Raw genomic sequence first — 21,665 nt, 5'->3', positions numbered from 1 at the left:
CACCTAAATGTCTATAATGAGTTCAGTTTCGATTTCAGGATGTGATCAGTATTTGAGTAAAAGGGCGTAAAGACTAATCATAATAATGCTGATCTGTTTAAGCGCTTAATAATAAGCCATTATGACAGATAAACGAAGGCTTGCATTTAATAGAAACTAAAAAACATACCCCCAAATCCAATGTGCAGTAATGTTTCGTAATAAAGAAACACAAGAACTATTTAATTGTAACTTGTTTGCTACGGAACTCGACTTCGTCAACAATACCAAATCAATCCATACAGATTATGTTACAGATTCACGACAAGGGTCTCTAAAATATGCAGCCTTTAACCGGCTATCTGTAAAACAAGGAATGGGGAATCGAGGAGTGGAATGGGGAATGGATGAGAAACCCTGAACGGAAAAAGTCGGAATCTGTAAAACCCGGGATGAGAAAAGCCGGAATCTGTAAAACCCGGGATGGAAAAAGCATTCTTTTGCGCTAGCTCAGAGCGCAGAGCGTAACTGTCAATAAGCAGGACAGAATTAGAATTCACGCAGACATGTTGGCTGCGGCGGAATGACTGTAAACCGGACATTAGACCCTCTTACACGTTTTATTTTGTATTATTGTCCAAAGTTCATGGACACGTTTACTTTTCGCTAGTGATTTTTGAATGACGTAGTAGTACTTCGCACTCGACTTTGCATACACTGTATTATACGATTTAGACATCCAGCCAGTGCGGCATGCTAAATTCATTCATGTATAAAGTATTGTCTCACTGAACGCAAGCCTAATTGTACCTCGAATTGTACAACTGCAGAAACATAAACGGATATACACTAAAGAAAAGGATCGCGTAATGACTTGTAAAGATCAAGCGGAAAGGTGGAAAACGTCTTTTGTTTTGGCTTGCTCACACTTACTGCATCCATCCCTTATTCCCTTTGTAGGACATTTTGTCTTGATGCTTGTGCTTACGTTTGTGTCCAGTAAAAGTTAGGCTTAATAAATAATGTCTTTTTAAGACTGCATGATAGCAGTCATAAAGTATGTGACTAGTAGGTATAGTTTCCCCGGGTAGAATGAGCTCGTTATAGTCTTGGTTGACGGTCGTCTAAGAAATGGGTCCTCTGACATAAAAATTCCCCTGGTCCCCCCGGTTGGGGGTTGGGCAGGAGGCTAACTACCTCCTCCCATAAAAAAAGAAGCAGTTACAGAAGCATTGACAACAAATCCACATCAACCCGTCCTGGGCGAGGAAGGGCCTCCTTCACGAAGGACTATGACGCGCTGCAGTGAAAGCCGAAAGGAAGCTGTAGGGCCGACCCCCCTTTAGACACCCAGGAAAAACGCCAGGATCGCTACTTGGAATGTACGAACAATGTACGAGGCAGGGGGAACGACACAAATAGCGAGCGAGATGAAGAACAACAACGTCTTCTAGGGCTGAGTGAAACGAGGTGGCTGCAGGCAGGACAGTTGAGACTGAGCTCCGGCGAGACGCTGCTCTACTCCGGGCACCTGTCAGCCTCCGGATCATCACAGCCAAGTTCTCCGTCAAGAAGAAAAATATCAATCTCCGCGTCATTCAGTGCTATGCCCCCCACAAACGACGTGGAGGATGAGAAGAAGGACGACTTTTACGAACACCTACAGTCGGTCCTTGACAAGGCAGGAAAGAATGAAATGACCATTCTAATGCGTTACTTCAACGCCAAGATCGGAGGCGATAACACCGGGTATGAAGAAGTCATGGGCAAGCACGGGTTAGGGCAGATGAACGAGAACGGTGAGAGGTTCGCAGACCTGTGTTTCCTTGAACCAGCTTGTGATTGGAGGCAGCATCTTTTCACACAAGAGGATCCACAAAGCCACTTGGAGATCCCCTGATCATGTCAGAGAAAACCAGATTGTTTGTCACAGAAAACCACCAGACATCCAACCAGCAGAGACAGATCTCCCGATCAGCTGCGAACCACCATCCAAAGCAGAGATCAGGAAATCAATAGCAGCACTCAAGAACGGGAAGGCTGCAGGGCCGGACAGCAGGCAGGCTTTCGGTGCAAAAGATCATGCGCCGACCAGATAGCCAGCTTGCGAATTATCGTCGAGCAGTCGCTAGAGTGGAACTCGCCTCTGTACGTCAACTTCATTGAATACCTCAAGGCGATCGACAGCGTGGACCGAGAGACCTTGTGGAAGCTGCTGGGGCACTACGGAGCAGAGACCTGGCGCATGACCAAAGCAACACAGCAAAAGATTCAGACGTTTTTTAACTCCTGCCTTAGGCGCATCCTCAACATCAGATGGCCTGAAAAGATAAGCAATATCCAACTTTGGGAGAGGGTGGGTCAAGAGCCAGTCGACAGACAAATCTTACGAAGGAAGTGGGGCTAGGTCGGACACACCCTCAGGACACCAGCATCCAGCACCACACGCCAGGCTCTACTGTGGAACCCTCAGGGCAAGAGAAAGAGAGGACGGCCCAGGAACTCCTGGAGGCGAGACACGGAAGCAGAGCTGAAGGAGTACGGAACCACCTGGCAGGCAGCGGAGAGGTAGCCCAGAACCGAGTGCAATGGAGGACTGTTGTCGATGGCCTATGCTCCTCTTGGAGCAACAGGCCTAGGTAAGTAAGTAGGTATAATTTCATGCATGCATAATGCAGTCGGAAGATTTCACTAATAAAATGATGCTGCAATAAAACGGAATAACCAGCGAATGACAATATGTAGTGTCTATTATATTAAATACTATATAGATCTGACGCATCAAAGCTACCCGGTTTTTCTATTTCGGGTTTTGCAGATTCTGGCTTTTCTTATTCCGGGTTTTACAGATTCCTGCTTTTCTCATTCCAGGTCTTACAGATTCTGCCTTTTTTCCTTGCGAGTTTTACAGATTCCGGCTTTTTCCATTCCGGCTTCTTATTCCTCATTCCATTCCCCATTCCACTCCCGGATTCCCCATTCCTTGTTTTACAGATAGCCCCTTTAACCTTAGTTTTACTTATGGTCGACATCTGTCGCTACATTCGCCACTCGTGATTTCAAACTACTCAAAATTATGGCCACTATCATAGAAAACAAATAAAAACGTAGTCCTTATTTTTCAATATAAATGTCAATATTGAATGGCAGGTAGGTCGGATAATATTTTGCAACCAAACGAGAAATACCAGGCATACCTTTTACATTTTTGCGTTTAAAATGTGAGGTACATTACCTTGTTTTCTTAAAGTATTTTGTTCAAACGAATTAAAAGTTATTAAGTACCGTGTCTGCCATATTGTCAAGGCAGCACTTTTCCGCAATTGTGTCTCTCATGATTTTAAAGATATGAACTTTTATACTAAAGTAAAAAAAAACAACGTGGATTAGAGTCTGATTTAATGCAAGAATAAATTCCATCTCTAAGAATTATTGTAGTCTAACTATGTAAAGCATCCAAAATACATTTATAGCTCTTTAAATTTGGCTAGTTTCTCTCATTTAAAATATAATTTAAACCTAAAGCATCTTAAAATCACTAATGACATTCTCGTTTCTCTAAATCAAAGCTGATTCACATATTATAGCATGAAAATATATGTATTACAATTACCTCATGCATCTAGAAATTATGTATCAATTACATTTTAGTTAATTAATTAGCTCATTATGCTGACATTGCAGATCTATTGATTACTTCTTTCAGACTATAGATTCCATTCATTTTAAATTTAACTCTTCGAGGCATCCAAAGATTACTAATTATCATATGGCAGAACTATTGATCCATTCCCCAGATTATAGCTTCATAGCTTCATTTTAAAACGATTTACACGTAAATCATGTTAAAGAATTACTAATGATATATTCGTTCTTAATTCAGGGCTGATTCATTATAGCATTACATGCAGACATCGCAGAACTAGCGATTGCCTCTTCTTTTGTTGCTTGTGAAGTCAAACTTTCAAATGAAACAACAACATAAAAATACAGACTACCATAAAACTTGCCAGACTCTTCTTGTAACTCATACTTTAGTTTTGTTTCACCATCTTGATTCTGAAGAAAATAAGTCAGCCAAATTTTCGCATCTGCAGAAACTGGAGTGGTCACTTTTTCGTCTTCCAAAGTTTTAACCGCTCTTTCTGCTAAATAATTTTGTACATCCGTCTTTGACGTTTTTCTCTCCTCGCAGATGAATTCATACTTTTTCTTTACTTTAACTTCACAAATAAAATTTCCATTGTCACTACTTTTGGCAACCTCATACTTTGGAAATGCTTCACAACCAATCTCTTCGTGATACAATTTTAAAGAATCCTGGAAATATTGACCAGGTTTATCGGAACGTCCATCGAAAGTATCAATTGCTGTTTCGATAACATGAATCTCAGCTTCGTTTCTTGTAAATTTCGGCTCTTTTCCCTTAAAGCATCGCTTTCCTAGGTAAATCTTGGAAGAATATTTGTTTGTGATTGGATTTTGGGTGGTGACAAATCCCAAACTATAATCTAAATTTCTTTTCTCCAGGCATCTCTTCAAGGAAGAATAAGCTCTTAAATACAGAACTGCCTCTTTTGCTGTCATTTCCTTCGCAGTTTTTTTAGAAGAATAGTTTTCAACAGTTTCGAAAGATTTGTCCAAGATTTTGACCACACATCTAAACGCTACCTCCTTCCTAACGTTTGTACTCAATATATCTTCGGACGTTATCTCTGCTCCTATGCTCTGTCCATAATCATTAAGAATGCTTTTCCAAGTTTTCCCGTCATTACTTTCCAAAGGGTTGGTTGCTGTCTTGCGACTTGGTGTAATCTGGCTGAAAAATTATACATTTTTGTTATATACCACAATTAAACCTAATAGGAAAATATAAATTTTCCGTGAAATCACACCAATTTAAACCAACAATCAAAGTCACAAACGTAAACGGGAAACTAGCTTTGACCAGAAGTGAAGGAGCACACCACGTCAGTTCCAGTTTCCCAAATCGCACGGACAAGTATTTTTCAGTTTTGAGGTCCCTCGGGTTTCGGGACCTAAGGGACTACCACTCGTTGGTGTAGGCCACCATTTGATAGTTTGCATATTCTGCATGTTGCACTTTAATATTTATCATCCGCGAATACGCTTTCCGCCCGGCACTTCTCTGGCAATAGTATTGAATTATGAATGTTGCATTTTTCTATTTTAATAGAAAGGTAAATACGAGATTCGAAGACAGACTCGTTTCTAGGCCCCTGTGCTAAATTGTGCATCATCGTTATCTAATTTATCCAGATGAGCCGACTACATGGCCAATTTAGCGGCCTTTCTCACACATCTGCTTTTTCACAAGGGTGCAACCTTCGCATACATGTGAACGGAACCTCTAACAGTATAACATATTACGAGCAATTAGAGCTCTCTGTTATTTGTTCCAAAGTTTCCATTATTGGCAGTATTAGTACAACGATGTGATATTGTAAGTAAAAAGGAGATGTGCAAAATTGTATTTATCAAAGCGACTAGTCATTTCCGGCGACGCCCTACCACGAAGGAAAACTATCCTGGGTACGAGATTCTGTGAAAATTGTTAAGTAAAATTGTGATTTTGTAAGCAAAAAAAGATGTGTGCAAAATTTAATACATCAAAGCATAGACAATCCAAAAGACAGGGACTGGAAACGCTATTGTTTTCGCGTGCGCTCTCCGTGATACGGCCGGCACATTTTGCGGGCTCATGTAGAACTCCATTTTCGAGAACAACAATTGAGACACTTCTCAGCAAAAAGACAACGCACGCAGTTATTTGGTGATTTGTAGCTTCAATAACGCAAAGAATATGTTTGTAAAAGCAATAAGTTAACAGTTTATTGTTTTTTGTTTAAACTATCTTCAAATGGGGCTCTAAAACTTGCCTAAAGTAAGTTTAATAGGCACATATTTCGATGAAAACAATGGCGACACTCAGTTTAGCAAAAAATACAACGCACGCAGTTTTTTTATAATAATAACTTTTTTAATATAAGACGATGTTGGAAAATGCGATAAGTGCACAGTTAGTTGATTTATTGTGTCAAATATATAAAAATGATCCTCTGAAATTGGGTCGAAGTGATTTTATAGGGTTCCAACTAGGTACATTTTTACGAGAACAAAAAAGTGACATTTTAACATCAAAACACGACGCATGCAGTTATTGGCGATTCTTAGCTTTTCAAGCGCAAAAGGAGGCTGAAAAGGGTCATAGATGTATACCCTGTATTATTTTGTTTACACAATGTAAGGCAAAGTTGCTCAATTTATCAAAATTGTAGTTACAGTTTACAAATTAATAGTGCATACATGGCGATCGTTTTGTGGTTGGAACTGAAAAGGGTTCTTACTGTCGGGCTGACACACTAGTCTGCATGTAGTTACAAGTTGCAGTCGCTGTCCTAATGCATTCTTGTGTAATATAAGGTGCTATTTGTATGCGGTCGAAGAAAATTTATGGCTTTGGTTTCAAGTTACCGGGTCCCAAAAAACTACCTAATTTTTACGTGCGTATATTTTTGATGCAAACACTTCTGGAACTGGAATTATGATCACTGTTTACACTCAAAATGAAAAATGAAAACGCACTTACCTTGAAAATTTATCTGACTTAAAGGTCAGGTAGAAATATAATATTTATGTTTAAAAAATCTTTCAAAATATGCAAACTTTTGATGAATCTACTTTGCATTATTTTTTCTGAATAAAGAGCCCGGTTGCCTGGCAACGTAAAAATTTACGTGATAAAGCCATATCACGGATGGCGCGTCAGCATAATAAGTGTTTTAGCTTGCGTTTCCAGTCCCTGTCTTTTGGATTGTCTATGATCAAAGCGAGCAGTCATTTCCGGAGACGCCCTACCATGAAGGAAAATTACCCGGAGTACGAGATTGTGTTAAGACATGGAAGACAAATTAAAGGAAATTGAAAAAAAATAGGTAAAGAAAATTTACCTTCGTAAATTCTGATTTTCTGCCAATTCAGATAATTTAGGTTGACTGGCTGGTTTCATGGAGGTTAACGATACTGTGTCGTCTTCCACAGTTGTAGAAATCTCCCGACATGCACCTTCTTCTTCGTTAACATTACTTCCAGTACCACTTTCTGAAGAGAGTCCATTAAAATACTCCATTGCTGTCTTTGCAGCCATTTCCTTGGCGACTTTTTTATTAGGAAAAGACCCAATGCTTTCGAATATTTTGTCTAATTTGTCTATTGTTATAAAACCTGTAAATTCCCCAGTGCATTCATCTTTGGTTTCATAACATTTTGGCTCTACTTTTATACGCTGACAGTATTCATAAAACTTGCTTTTCCACGTCTTTTCAGCTGGTCTCTCAACTGAAGGTGTGATTGGAAATTTTGTTTTCTCTCTGAATGATTCAGGCCGTTCAATTTCTGTATTATTATCGAACTCTACTTCCTCAGAACTACATCCTATCGGCCTGAAAAGTAAAATTCAGTAAAAGCAAACTTTAATAGTTACCGCCAAGACACGTTTTATAAAAAGAGCTGAATTTTCTGTATATCGCTATCAAAATGAACATTATAATCGGTTTGGTTGAGGATGATGATGGAATAATCTTCTCACTTTTCCTTGCCGACGGGTAGATGATGTTTTTTTATGTTTTACATTGTGAGAAGTGGCGTAGCTAGCATCGATAATTGGATGTGGCGAAGGGGGAGGGGATTGGGGTTGAGGTAGAAGGGCATATCCATATATTCGTGTTAACTGACTGTAAAGTCAATCGATTGAAATTAAAGGAATTGCAAAAGGAAAGAAGTGCAAGGAGAGCCTTGTATTAGAAAGAAAGGCAAATCTAACATCAAAACGACCAGTCATTTCTGGCGACGTCCTATCAAAGGCTATCATGAAGGAAAATTACCCTGAGTACGAGATTGTGCGAAATTGTAAGTAAAATTGTGATATTGTAAGTAAAAAAAATCTGCTAAATTGTATATATCAAACCGACCAGTCATTTCCGGCGACGTCCTATCAAAGGCTATCATGAAGGAAATTATCCTCAGTACGAGATTGTGTGAAATTGTAAGTAAAATTGTGATATTGTAAGTAAAAAAAAATCTGCTAAATTGTATATATCAAACCGACCAGTCATTTCCGGCGACGTCCTATCAAAGGCTATCATGAAGGAAATTATCCTCAGTACGAGATTGTGTGAAATTGTAAGTAAAATTGTGATATTGTAAGTAAAAAAAATCTGCTAAATTGTATATATCAAACCGACCAGTCATTTCCGGCGACGCCCTATCATGAAGAAAAATTATCCTGGGTACGTGATTGTGTTAAGACATGGGAGACAAATTAAAGGAATCTATGGTAAAGTTACCTTTGTAACTGACTGGCTGGTTTCATGGAGGTTAACGATACTGTGTCGTCTTCCACAGTTGTAGAAATCTCCCGACATGCACCTTCCTTTTCGTTAACATTACTTCCAGTACCGCTTTCTGAAGAGAGTCCATTAAAATACTCCATTGCTATTTTCGCAGCAATTTCTTTGGCGACTTTTTTTGTAGGAAAAGACCCAGTGCTTTCGAATGTTTTGTCTAATATTGTTATAAAACCTGTAAATTCCCCAGTACGTTCATCTTTGGTTTCATAACATTTTGGCTCTACTTTTATACGCTGACAGTATTCATAAAGCTTGCTTTTCCACGTCTTTTCAGCTGGTCTCTCAACTGAAGCTGGGATTGGAAATTTTGTTTTCTCTCTGAATGAATCGAGCGGTTCAGTTTCTGTTTTACAATCGCGCTTTACTTCCTCGGAACTACATCCCATCAGCCTGAAAAGTAAAATACTATCAAGTGTCAAGACTCATTTTATAAAAAGAGGGCTGAATTTCGACAATAATTTTTAAAACATATATTCAAGGAGAAGAGTCATTCCGATGAGGTCAAATCAGTTTCATGTTACCTTGATAATTCTGTCAATTTTGATTCTGTGGATATTCCAGGGCTTTCAGCTGCCATTATCGATGTTTTTTCATTTTTCAGAGCAGTTCCAATGACTGAAGGATCATCGACCTTTTTTTCACTCTCTGAGCCGCTGTTTAAACTAACGCATTCTTTCCCTGAAACTATAACGCAGAAATAAAATACTCCATCGCTACCTATAGGTAGCTTTGCTGCCATTTCCTTAGACATTGCTTCTATAAGTTCCACTTATAAGTTATCACCTGGCCTAGTTTAAAACACGAGGCTTTCTAATGTAAGCCGCATGCATTAATTAGGTAACCATGCATATATAGTAGAGTTGACAGACTCGGTGAAACTGTGACCGAAAAGACAGGTATGACTCAGAGTAGCAACATCACATATTCATTTAATATCACATTTGAGTCTTTGCATTATCACCACTAGCGTATTGTTGACAATAAAAGTAAAGTGTTAAAGTAAAATCGTGATTAATCGTTCAAAAACCTCTGGCCGCCGGCAAGGCTACCACTTCCGGATCGCTACTTAAATTTGTTTTACCTGAGTATCTAAGAAGTGATATAATGATATTATAATAATATTATGTGACTTTTTTATTTGTCACTCAATAAAAATACCTATGTATACACTCAGGGTTCCGGTCATCTAAAGAGCATTCTTTCTGTAAACCAGTTCACGGTAAAATCAAACATAAAAAAAAACTTCCATCTTAATAATGGAAACCGTTATAACAGCACCGAACGAAGATGAAAAACATTAAGGGTGCTTTCGTTTGCACGGCAAGAGCGATCCCGTGGTATTTTAGGTACAGACAGATTACTAGTATTTTATGGTGTTGTGATTTGCATTTAATCCCATCGTCATTTATACCTTCATAAAACGAAAAAAGCAGTTTCACCGCGGTAAAATCGTAACGACAAACTCAATTCAAAGTATGACAGGTTTGACCATGCATTTTTGCCGCTTAGAGGAAAGCGCTCTAGGATACTTGCACCTCATACGAGACGTTACGATACAAATTGCATCAATTAATTTCCAAAAGTTTATTCGACAGATTTAGATACAGGACGGGAACGTCAAGAGTACGTCAAAATATTGCGTGAGGTCTGGTTCGAGGACGTCGTCGTGTTGTTGACAAAAAGAGATTTAGATTTTTATATAGGACGTCAAGAGTATGTGGAATATTTTTTTGGTTTGGAAAATGCATCTTTATTACCGAATACCGAATTAATGCATCTGCACCGTACTTGTTCAACTGGCGTGTTGGTTCCAGATTGGTAAATTAATTGGCACGACGGGCATTAAATTGGCAGCAGACTCATAATCAAAGGAAATAATAAACGAGTATTTTAATCTCCTAAGATATGGAATAAAATGAATTATATTTACCTCTGCCGCTACTCTTGATATTCTCTTTTATCTCATCCAATTTCTGGAAAACGAGATCCATGTTTTCCTCCTGATCGGATAATTTTTGTATTACTTCATTTTCAAGGAATTTATTGCATTGTTGTAGTTCGTCCTTAATTCTTTCGTTCAATTCATTCATTTTGTTAGTTGGAAAGTCTTCCTCTCCAAGGCAGCTGATTTCATCAATACGATCTGACGCAACTCCTATGACTGCAAATGCATCTTTGGCAACTTGAACATACTGGTCGAACTCAATTTTAGTTAGGAAGGGCTTGGGAATATGGCATAAGATATTTCTGAGCAAACGAAGTTGGTCGATGGCTAAAGTTAACGATTCATCTTGTTTACCAGTTGGACTGATCAAGGTGGAATGAAAAGGATTCGGTTTCTTCTTTAGATATTGTTGACTGAGTGTCTCGGTGGCCTTTGTGGTAGTTAGTCCAAAAATCTTGGAGTAAATTATTGCTTGAAACAAAGCAGTACAATCCCATTCATTTATTGACTTGTTTGTTGGTATATTAGTTTTTCCACCCTCTCTAATGAGAAGAAGGTTCCGAACAGCGGGTGAATCATCCCACACATGACAACCAGGAAATGGTGCAATCCTATTATCCCACATTATTATAAATGTTTGACGTAACAATTTTGGGAATTCATTGAGAACAATCGATGCAAATTTGAAAAAATTCAATTCTTCTTTTGTAAAAGGTTTTTCTGCCATGTCGATGTCAAAATATTAATTGCACTGGAAAAGGAAAGTATATAAAAATTCTGAGATTCAAAACATATAATCATAAAAAATTTAAATAGTTTTAGTTCGATGCGCATAGATAAAGTCAATTGAAATCACACTGATTACAATCACAGTCATCAAACAATAGATTCACTAAAGTTTACAATCATTCCTGAGCAGGATTTTTAACAGTGGTAGGTTGTCTTCGATTGAAGACCAATTTATCTCTTTTCATCCAAATTGTGACAGAGAATGATATATTTCCCTGACCACAGAACCTACAGAATGTGGAGGGCAGGTGAAGAGAATAGAACAGTAAGTGAATACACAGGAAACTTATGGTACTTGTCGCTGCTAGCACCTTATCCCAAGTGTCTAGTCACATAAACCGAGAATCGACAATTGCAAGTTGCTAATTCTCTTGACCTTGTACTGAAAAAAATGTGCGTTATTGAAATCTTGTTTGTTCTGCGCTGATTTTTCCAGTGATGTATCTATTATATGTGATAAATTATTCAGCTTTTCTTTGTGCTAACACAATGCATTACTGTTGATATAAAAATATGAGACCAGCTGTGAGTGAACATTGTGACTGTGTATCAATTGTGTATTGGTATTGATATTGTGCATCAATTGACTTTAAAAAATATTTTTCCATTCCCATGCATACAGTATGAAATTAAGTCTATTACCATGTTTACAGAACGAGAATCCAACTTAGTGTTTAAAAATTTTATACCTGTATTTCTGCTGCTTTATTAATCTTGAACTTTTTGGAAATGTAATCTGATTGTTGGGATGGATACAATGTCACTAATTTGTGGCAAATTACTTGCTATGCTCACTTAACCCTTTCAATGTTTGTTTCTAATGTTCACTTATATTAGGTAATTCCAAAGGCAGAAGGTGGATATTTTGATATATTATATAATTTAGACATCAATAACATTTATATAATATCTGATAAAATGTCAAAACAAAAAAAAATTGGAATGGGCTAAGAGCCAAAGAAACTCCAGTGATCAAAACAACAGAAAAATTTAAAGATGATATAATGTCTGTTGTAACATCCACAAGTTACAGGTTGAGGTTAATGAGTTCAGGGCAACCAGGTATATAATCTATTGCAATTATTATCCCTACTCTGGTTTGGTTAATGGAAGTAATCACCACACAAAGATTACATTCACAACCCAACGTTTCAACACTCTGGTCTAGTGTTATTACCACTAACATTGTGTGAAACGATTAAAAAGTCATAAGTTAAATCAAAACTTCAATCATGTTATGTCTGGAATGTTGTTTAGTTTGTCAGAAGCAAAATAGAGCCCAAAAATTACAAAGTACACAACTTTTCAATTTGCAATTTCTAACAAGCAATCCTCAAATTTTGTTTTCATTCTTATGAGAAGGAAAAAAGAGGGCACTAACTTACCAACATAACAAGATAATGGTGTATGTAACATATTATTTAAACCATATTTTAGGAACCGATGTCCATTTTAAAGTGGGACTTATAGGAGCATTTTCTAGCTTATCTGTTAGAGGTCTGGTTATCAAAGCCATAGGTGATAGGTTTAGGATCAAAAGGCATATTAGATAGGGGTCCCCCCCAATTTATATGCTGGATGTGTCGATGTTATAAATGGTGGGTTTTATTTAATTTTGTCTTATATATATCAAATTATAATTGGGGACAAATCCAGTAATTTTCATGTAATATTGAATTATATTTTCACACGAGCAATCTCTCGGGTGATGATAATGATTGAGGAATTTGTTTCAAGGGTCCAAAATAGTTACAATTCAAATATGAACATTACAACAAACTTGCGTATTTTGCTATTAAATGACTTATGACTATGGTCTGATAGTATGATACAGTACCTGCAAGGTCCTGCATGTACCTCCTATGAGTTAATTGCGTCCTTTAATTTAATCACAGTTATTTGATCCATTGTTCTGTTGTCTGTTGAATCTATTCTCAATCTCCTGCGTTTTCCAGTGAAAAGTACGCCACATCAAAGTAAAATAATTTGATTCCGTCCTATAAAGAAAGTGTTAATGTTCCAATTTCAGAGAAATGCAAATTGAGATTATATTTAATATTTGTTCAAAGTTAAACTGAATTGTATAAAGATTAAAGATAGCCTGGTACCCAGTACTTTAGTGGAAAAACATACAACGAATTCAGCGATTATATAGAGTTCAGGTAAAATCGAGCGCTGGCTTTTTTCAGCTGATCTTTATACAATAGCTGAATGCAACATTACATATTTCATTACTAAAGCGCCTGGGTACGAGGCTGTATAAAGGGGGCTCCTGGAACCAGGGTGTCAACTCTGATTGATCTTCGGTTGGAAAATTATACACGTTATTGAAACCATCAAAGAATTTTTTACGAATTTTGCAGTTTTGAAAATGTACGATATCAGTCTTGATCAAATACTTCATTGATTGCAGGATAGCACATTTTTTGGTATGTCGGGGCCAATAACTCTTCCAAAATTCCCTTTTAAAATCGAATTTATTTAATTGTTTAAAAAAAGTAATATGTCAATCATCACGCGGCTCAAAGTAAGAGAAAAAGAACGAGACATCACGCACCTGGGATAATAGCTAGGGACCTTAAGCATGTAGGACGGCAACACGACGACGTGTTGGAATACTCCTTTAGAATAATGCTATAGTAAAGCGTTCTTCTATATTATCAACTGTACTAATTTCATGAGAAATAAGACGTTGAAAACATTGTTTTTACGTTTAGGGACAATTCTGTAGTGCCTAATTCGATATAGCGTCCACTGCGCGAAATGCAGACGTTCTACATAGGACGTAATAAACGACGTTTTCATTTTGCCGTTGTAAACAGAACGTAGATCAGGTCTATGGGGCTGTTTACATGAGCCCGGTTACCCGAGATTCAACGAAGTGTGAGATGACTTTGAGGTATTGAATAAAGTCTTTATGTCACCAAAACAAGCACATGCTATTGTTGTGCTGATTATACGACTGCCAGGATCAATGTTATCTGCTCATTTCAATACCTCAAAATCATCTCACGCTTCGTTGAATCTCGGGTAACCGGGCTCATGTAAACAGCTCCTAAATCTCCCATAGGTATTTAATAATTCATTTCTTTTCAATTTCTTCTCGCGTTCCCGTCCTACATGCTTAAGGTCCCTATTCAGTCTAGAGCGCGCAGGTGTTGTCAGTCGAATCAAGAGAAGCAAGTCTTCAGTAAAAGATCTGGTTTTCTACAGGTATGTTACTGCAACTTGGGTTCCAAGGATACAGCAAAATTTTTGACTTTTACTACCGCCTTTTGATACTTTTCCTTTTTACTGGTGCATGAAAACGCAGAAAACTATCCTCAAAAAACTCGTATTACGAACGCCTATATTGACACTAACCAATTTTCAGTTGCTCATTGCATGCAAGATGAAGCAATTTCTTAGTTACAAACACGTTTCTCCCTTCGCCAAGAAAATAAGTGCTAATTCAGCCTTACGACTGACTGCAAAATATTTGAGTCATTATCAAACGAATTCATCGATCTATTTATAACATATAACGCAGTAATAATTAGTCAACGTTTTATAGATCAGTTCAGTTCAGATCATATCTCACAAGACACGTCCATTAATATTTTGGTGTTAACGTTGGATCGTAGTAACGCCAATAGTGTCTTTCGTTCGTCAAGTGAAAACAGAGCAATTCAATATCGACTTCGACAATCAATCGTCATTCATCCCCTATAATTTTTTTCGGCAAATTTTTTATAGCTCATATAGGTAAATCAGTTAGGTAAAAAAGTGATAAAATCATCGGGTTTTCGGCGACTAAGAAAAATTATGCTTAAACACGCGTAAATATAATGGTAAACCTGACATGTAAGTAAAAATACTGTTTAATTTTTCACGAGTTAAAATGTGGTAGGGTTTAAAAAATAAAAAACAGTTTTCGCTAGTTTTATTTTATACTAATTGTTTAGCTAGATAATTTAATTCAAAAGATAATAATCACATTTTTAACTGAAGCTTGCTTTTAAAAGTGTGCCTTCTAATATATGTTTTAAGTTAATAAGAATTGTCCTAGCCTATGTAATTCGTTTATATATAATAAAAAGAATATTTCATGGTTGTTAAGAAATAAACCCATATTTCCAAGCAAATATGAAATATTTTATGTATTAGCTATAATATAAACGAATCATAGGCAACGACAATTTCTATTTACCCCAAACAATATTCTCTTCAACACTCGAAAGATATTCAATATTTCCGCACAACAACGTTATATACTCTATATATTCCACTTCTTATCAAGTACGTCGTTTTCATTCTTTCTATACTTAGCAGGTGTTGAAATTCATTTTGTGTGCATCACTTAAGAAATGGAAAATATTTCCCGTGTTTTTATACTACTATAGAAATAGTGGAACACTTTACCTGAGAGCATAAGAGACTGTCAGAGTTTACAACTTTTTAAATCTAGGTTATGAACGTTTTACTATTCGCACTTTTTAACTTTTTAACTAGTTTTAATAGATGTAATATAATAATTGTATTTTAGCAGGGCCCTACTGAAAACCGCTTTGGCGATGTAGGCTCACTGGGTAAATACTGTTATAATAATAAAAAAAAATACACGGGAATATGCAAGAACGAGTTATTTCGTTATTTCGAGTTCTCGCACACAAGTGTAATTTATAAATGAAAATTAAAGCCCAACAAATGACTTCCAAACAAGACATAACAATGGCTAACGTTTTGTTGTATGATTCACAACATCTTCAGAGCAGTTAAACCTATATTTACAAGGATGCATGGGTTCTGTATATATATACACCGGAATTTTTCCTAAGAAACGGTTGTAATCATGAATGAACATCTACATATCTCTAAATTTAATCCTGTACTATATGCCAATACCATAGGTCGACTCCACTTTGCCTGTTCTATAACTTTGTTTTTAAAGCAGGTCAGTATATAACTACATAACTACTAATAAATTACTGACAAGTTGTTTTCATTCTCTTCGTTTATTCTTCTATTCTAATATCGCATATGTAACAGCTTCTTAAAAAAAATTGTGTACGACATTGTAATAGAACCCATGCATGCATCCTTGTAAATAAGTTTAATTGCTCTGAAGATGTTGTGAACAATACAAAGAAACGTTAGCCAATAAATTTTACATTTTGTTATGTCTTGTTTGAGTCATTTGTTGGGCTTTAATTTTCATTATAAATTACGCTTATTGGAGTTTAGGATAACTCAAAATAAGGTGGAAAAACCTGTAAGCGAACGCTCGTTCCTTCACGGATTATTCCTCGTTCTTTCATATCCCCGCGTGTTTCTATTAAACAATTAGTCGCGGAAGGCCAGGTGATTACAAGCCTATATATTCATTGAGCCGAAGGCGAAGTGAGTTAAGGTTTGTTATCACCCAGGCTCACGCGACGAATTGTTTTAGTATAAACTTCGAGGTGTTTACAAATAATAATCAACATAATTTCATAAAAAATGCAATTGCTTCAAATTTCTTACTTGATTTACAACAAAAAAAGTTATAGTTACCGGCCGGTGACTATATCACTTCAGACACAAATCAGAATGCGGAAAATCAATGGTCACCTCCAAATTTATACTTAAACTATATAGAAACACGGAAAATATTTTCTATTTCTTAAATGATGCACACAAAATAAAAACAGCGTTCCACAAACACCTGCTAGGTATAAAAGCAATGGAAACGACGTAGATACTTGATAAAAAGTGGAAGATATAGAATATTACGTTGTTACGCGGAAATATGGAATATCTTTCGAGTGTTAAAAAGAATAATCTTTTGAGTTAGTAAGAACACAACATCTCACGCTGATGCAGACTGTAAATTCTCAGTTTCTCTGGAATTTCCGAAGCTGATTTATTGGTCCGTGAATATCTCAAAGCTTAGTCCTATACTAAATACCAACTTCATATCAACAACATTTGACGCAGCTGTTGTAACATAGTTTTCAAGCAGGTACAAGTTTTTTATTCTTTTCCTTTATTCCTATATTCGATTACTGTAGCCCTTTCTTAAAAAATAGTATAATCTGTGGTATTTTTGTTGAACAAAATATTTTTGTTCTGTAGTCTACGCTGGCTACCCGCCTTGCAAAAAACGTTTTTCCTAATGAAATAGTCTTATCACTGGTTTTGTTAATGCTAACTGACCTTTTTTCCCTAATCTTAAAAGTTACATAATCATTATTATTATTCCACAGCATAATGTACGTAAAACAGTCAAGTAAAAGAAATTATATTACGAACATCTAAAGAAACTAAACATGTCTCCATGGAGCAGCTGACAAGCATATTAATATATGAATAAATTACAACTATCTACAAGAGGCAAGCCTGGGTAGAATTATAGTTAGAAGGAGAAAATGAAATGTACCTTAATTGCATCCTTTTAATTTAAATTTAGAAAATTTAGAAATAAGGGTGCTTTCTCAAATAATAAATTAAATAAATAATCTGTCCTTTAGAGATAGGTCTCAAGATGTGTTAGGTTAAATAAATTGTTAGTTTTTATTGAACGCTCCAAATATAATATTTTGTTGTGGGTTTTTCATTATTGAAAGATGCAAGAGGTTGTGCCCGCCTGCCTGAGTACTAATTTTACCGAGGATCTGGAGAGCCACCCGGGTTGATTGTTACGGAACAATGCCACATTCTGTTCTTTGATGGACGGTGCGAGGTTGGCTTCATTGTAACGGTTGGCCAATATTCGCAATACTTGTGACATGACGAATTTCAACTATGTTGTCGTGCTTACGTCAGCCCAGTTTCCTATCCAGTTTTTTATTACCCATGCTAACACCAAAACTATTTAGATTTTATGGACTGCACATTTTCTATACACATTGTACATCTTTATAGAATGAGGACTAAACGAAGCCGACGTAAACCAATCATATTTGGCAACTGTAAAGAAGTTTTACAGACGGTTATAATGATTTATTTTGCTGCAAACCTCGTTATTGGGGAAGAAGAAGAGTCTGAATTTTGTAAAAGAGGATGGTCTGAATTTGTTGAAGACAGAAAGCAATGGGAAAGAGAATGTTTAAATGACGATGATATCAAAATATCGCAGTGTTAAAACGAGACATTTCACTATCTTGATGAAAGATTTAATAACTACATAAAGTTGTGTCCCATTGTGGGTAAGTTTTAATGATCGTACTTTGGTTTAATTTTTTTGCTCTAGGCTTATGCATGGCGTTGAGGAGATGATTTGTAATTCGATAGGAATTAGTTACCTCTGCAATCTGTAAATTGTAATCCTCTGCAAATTGCCAAATCTTGCCATGCCTATAAGAAAATGTTTTTGACGAAAAATTTATCGCATAGTTTCGTAAATAATTTTTTATTTTAAAATCAAGTACAGTCGCGCAGAATCTGCAATAATCATTGCAACTTTTTAAATTTGTCCATATTTGTGTTGCTTTCATTATGCCACACTGTGGAACAGTGCATGAAATATGACGAGACGCATTATAAAGCATAAAACAGCCCATTTGGAGTTGTGTGAGATTTTTTGACTTCTATTTGACTTCTATGGGTATGACGTTTTGTGTCTAATTGTCGTGAATATGTTTGTTTTTGTGCATGGAAATAATTGTTTGATAATTTCTCTAATTAACTGAACTTGCATATATAATTGCGTATACGTGACAAGAATTGAATAAAATTAATTTAATATAAATGTTATAACCATAACTTGATAATGATGGCTAGTTAGCATGCAACTAGTTAGTATACAGCTGAGGATTAATCTACTGTTGTTCTCGCTAACCAAACATATTTTAAATTAAACGAGCTGGGATGCAGGCAGCCACCAGGTCTTCTTACATACATACAATTCAAAAATACACTCCGCATATTTCCTTTTAAATCAACTGCCATTCAAGTCATTTTAAAAAACGAAATAAATTTACCGTTTTCTTCTGATAGAGGGCAAATGCACATGTCATTTTCAAGAGGAAGGAATAGACCGTTTTACTTATGGTAACTTGTCAGATCCAGTATCTTGGACGAAGCCAAATATTTCATGTCGACACAAGTTTCAACTCCGTCGTCTAAAAGTGGAGCCAGACGTAAGATCACCGCACAGTTTTCCTGTTGGTTTTAATAAAATCAAGAATATATTTCAACTGTATGGAGGGCGGGAGAAATCATGTGATATTATGGTTTATGTTCGCTCCTGTAAAGGTGAAGGCGAAGGCAAAGGCAAGTATTATGTTTATAAAGAACATTCAAGAACTCTCTCCTTCTTCCTTCTCATCTACAAACAAAACAGTTTCGATTCATGAAGTCATACACCCAAGTCTTAATTCAAGTCAATCACACTTTCCTTTCTAGACATGTTCCTGTACAACCATAATGTTTGTTTCGAATTGATTTGATTTGAATTTGTATTATTTTATTGATATGTTTCACAACTTTTATACAGAAACAGAAAGAACAAAGAAGGAAGATACCAGGAAAAGAGGTAGGTTTACAACTTTTATTCTTTTAATTGTCAGTAATATTTAAATACTAATTTAAATAAAATGAAGTATAAATAGAATGAAATATGCATTAATTAACTAACTGTAAGTGTAACTAAACACTTACATTACAGCGGCTTCTGCGTATCGGTTCTGCACAGAACACTACATGGGGGACGTCATAATTGTTTTAGTATAATTTTAAATAATTACACAAAAAATTAAAATATTTTATGGAATTGACTTGAGTGTTTTTGATATAATCATTGCCATTGAAAATAAACTACCTTCTGGTTCGAGTAGCGTAATTCTTCACTCTTTGAGTGTAAGTTGCTCATTGGACGCTTTCCTTTAGGCGGTCAAAATGGTCAGAGCGGTCATATGAAATTTTGGTCAGACGGTAATTGAAATAAACTATTTCGTTAAGAGTATAGCGGTGAAGCTGCATTTCCTGTGCTAACTGGATGTAAATAACGATATAATTGAATGCATTTTCTTCGAACACCCTAAAATACCACGCAAATTATTCTGTCTGTACTGAAATACAACCGGATTGGTCTGGCCGTTTTTATCGTATAAAGGAAAGTACCCATAGTCAGGCATGCATGGACGCCGTCCGAATTGGATTTCTGCTGTACCTTGCAAACCACAATGATAACCTTTGCAAACGGCTGGTTTTTCTCAGATACTTTAGCCAAACTATTATCAACTTCATTGACAATGTTTCAGTTTAATTTTAAAATTGATTTCCCATTGTTGCACAGAGCTGATGACATAATAATGGGTGATTCATGGAATGCCTCGCTTTTTTAATTGTCGAACTGAACTGACGATTTAGACTTAATAATTAATTTTGATGTGTTCGTTGGTTTGTGCGGCTTGATCGCCTCCCAAATAAAGGTCCGCTGTAACAAAAAATCTTGAAATCCGGTTAAAATAATTAAAATACGGTTTAAAGCACCTATACGAGTACATTGTATTTACTTTCAAGGTTGCAAAAAAGATATTCTCGTCCTCTGGGACAATTCCAATTTCGTTGGTCTCAATCCCCATGTCAAAATCCTGAAGAGGTTTATTAAAAATGAAAAACTGGGAGTGGAGGAAGAAGGCACCCATCTGGGTTCCATCAGCTTCTCAAATAACACAGCAACAGAATTATTGAAAGTTGGAGAAATTAGGAATAAAACACAGTTGTTAAAGTGGCTGGATAGTATTCATGTTTACAATGATTCAAATAGCTATATCAACGCGACCAGAAAAAGTGTTTGTGATCTTGTGAACAGTGTAAGTATAATAAAATGTTGCTGGCTCCCACATGCACGCCCTAATTAATCCATAAAGGTGAAAATCACAATTGCTTTCTGACAAGTTTAATTATCACGAAACGAGCAAATGATTAAGAGCCCTTTAAGAACTACCAAGAGATTAAGGAAATTTTGTATTCCCAGGAAAGGCGAAAAAAATATGAGACTGTAGAAATTTGTGATTTCAGGGTAATTCTTATAGTTGTTGTTATGTTTTTTAAAGGTGTTAAACGACACAAGTCCTAAGAATTTCCGTCCTGATGTTGACGACGTTATTTTGTTGCTATTGTTAAGGAACGGAACACACGATATTTTAAAAGACCAAGAAAGACTCCTAAATGAATGTATAAATGTTAAAAAGAATGTCACAATTGTCGGTTTAACAGGCGACATTTCAGGAAAGTTCAACTTTGCAGGCTTTAAACTTCGTGTCAAACAACGGCCGATACCAGAGCGAGTGTTTGAAGTAAAATTAGACACGTTGGAAAAAGGTTTGAATGAAACGATCGATGCTTCCTGCACGTCATTCGGTAAGTTTTGGTGACTGTTTTTATATCTCTTATTAAGTTTTTCTTTTCTTTCACGGATAACACCGGAAAGAACAGACAGATGATATCAGCGCTATGCCACCATACCTGTCAAATCTGATGTAGGGGCTTGTGCATAATAAAGTTTTTTTTACTATACCAGTTTATATTTAAAAGTTTTTAGATATAATTAAATTTTA

The 21,665-nt window shown here is 36.3% G+C and overlaps 1 protein-coding gene and 1 pseudogene across 2 annotated transcripts; one reads left to right on the top strand and one right to left on the bottom strand.

The window, feature by feature from the left end:
* The first annotated feature begins 848 nt into the window (after positions 1 to 848).
* On the top strand, positions 849 to 2,078 carry LOC114532041 (annotated as a pseudogene).
* Positions 2,079 to 3,401: 1,323 nt separating this feature from the next.
* LOC114532074 lies at positions 3,402 to 19,341 on the bottom strand. Of its 2 annotated transcripts, XM_028553664.1 has the most exons (8): positions 19,083 to 19,341; positions 18,405 to 18,456; positions 12,980 to 13,139; positions 10,339 to 11,104; positions 8,930 to 9,092; positions 8,346 to 8,798; positions 6,951 to 7,442; positions 3,402 to 4,798 (listed from the first exon to the last, which is right to left on the bottom strand). In XM_028553664.1, exons 4-8 carry the CDS (start codon positions 11,078 to 11,080, stop codon positions 3,859 to 3,861), a joined length of 2,790 nt encoding a protein of 929 aa, XP_028409465.1. In that variant the 5' UTR covers positions 11,081 to 11,104; positions 12,980 to 13,139; positions 18,405 to 18,456; positions 19,083 to 19,341; the 3' UTR covers positions 3,402 to 3,858. The 2 variants fall into 2 exon arrangements, with proteins under 2 accessions (XP_028409465.1, XP_028409466.1); XM_028553665.1 differs by lacking the exons at positions 18,405 to 18,456; positions 19,083 to 19,341 and having other exon boundaries at positions 12,980 to 13,192.
* Between the last annotated feature and the right edge of the window lie 2,324 nt (positions 19,342 to 21,665).

The sequence above is a fragment of the Dendronephthya gigantea genome, unplaced genomic scaffold (genome assembly GCF_004324835.1).
Source record: "Dendronephthya gigantea isolate DGI-Jeju-01 unplaced genomic scaffold, DenGig_1.0 000077F, whole genome shotgun sequence".
Taxonomy (NCBI): Eukaryota; Metazoa; Cnidaria; class Anthozoa; order Malacalcyonacea; family Nephtheidae; genus Dendronephthya; species Dendronephthya gigantea.
The sequence above is the reverse complement of the archived record's forward strand: the minus strand, read 5'-3'. Positions and strand labels throughout refer to the sequence as shown.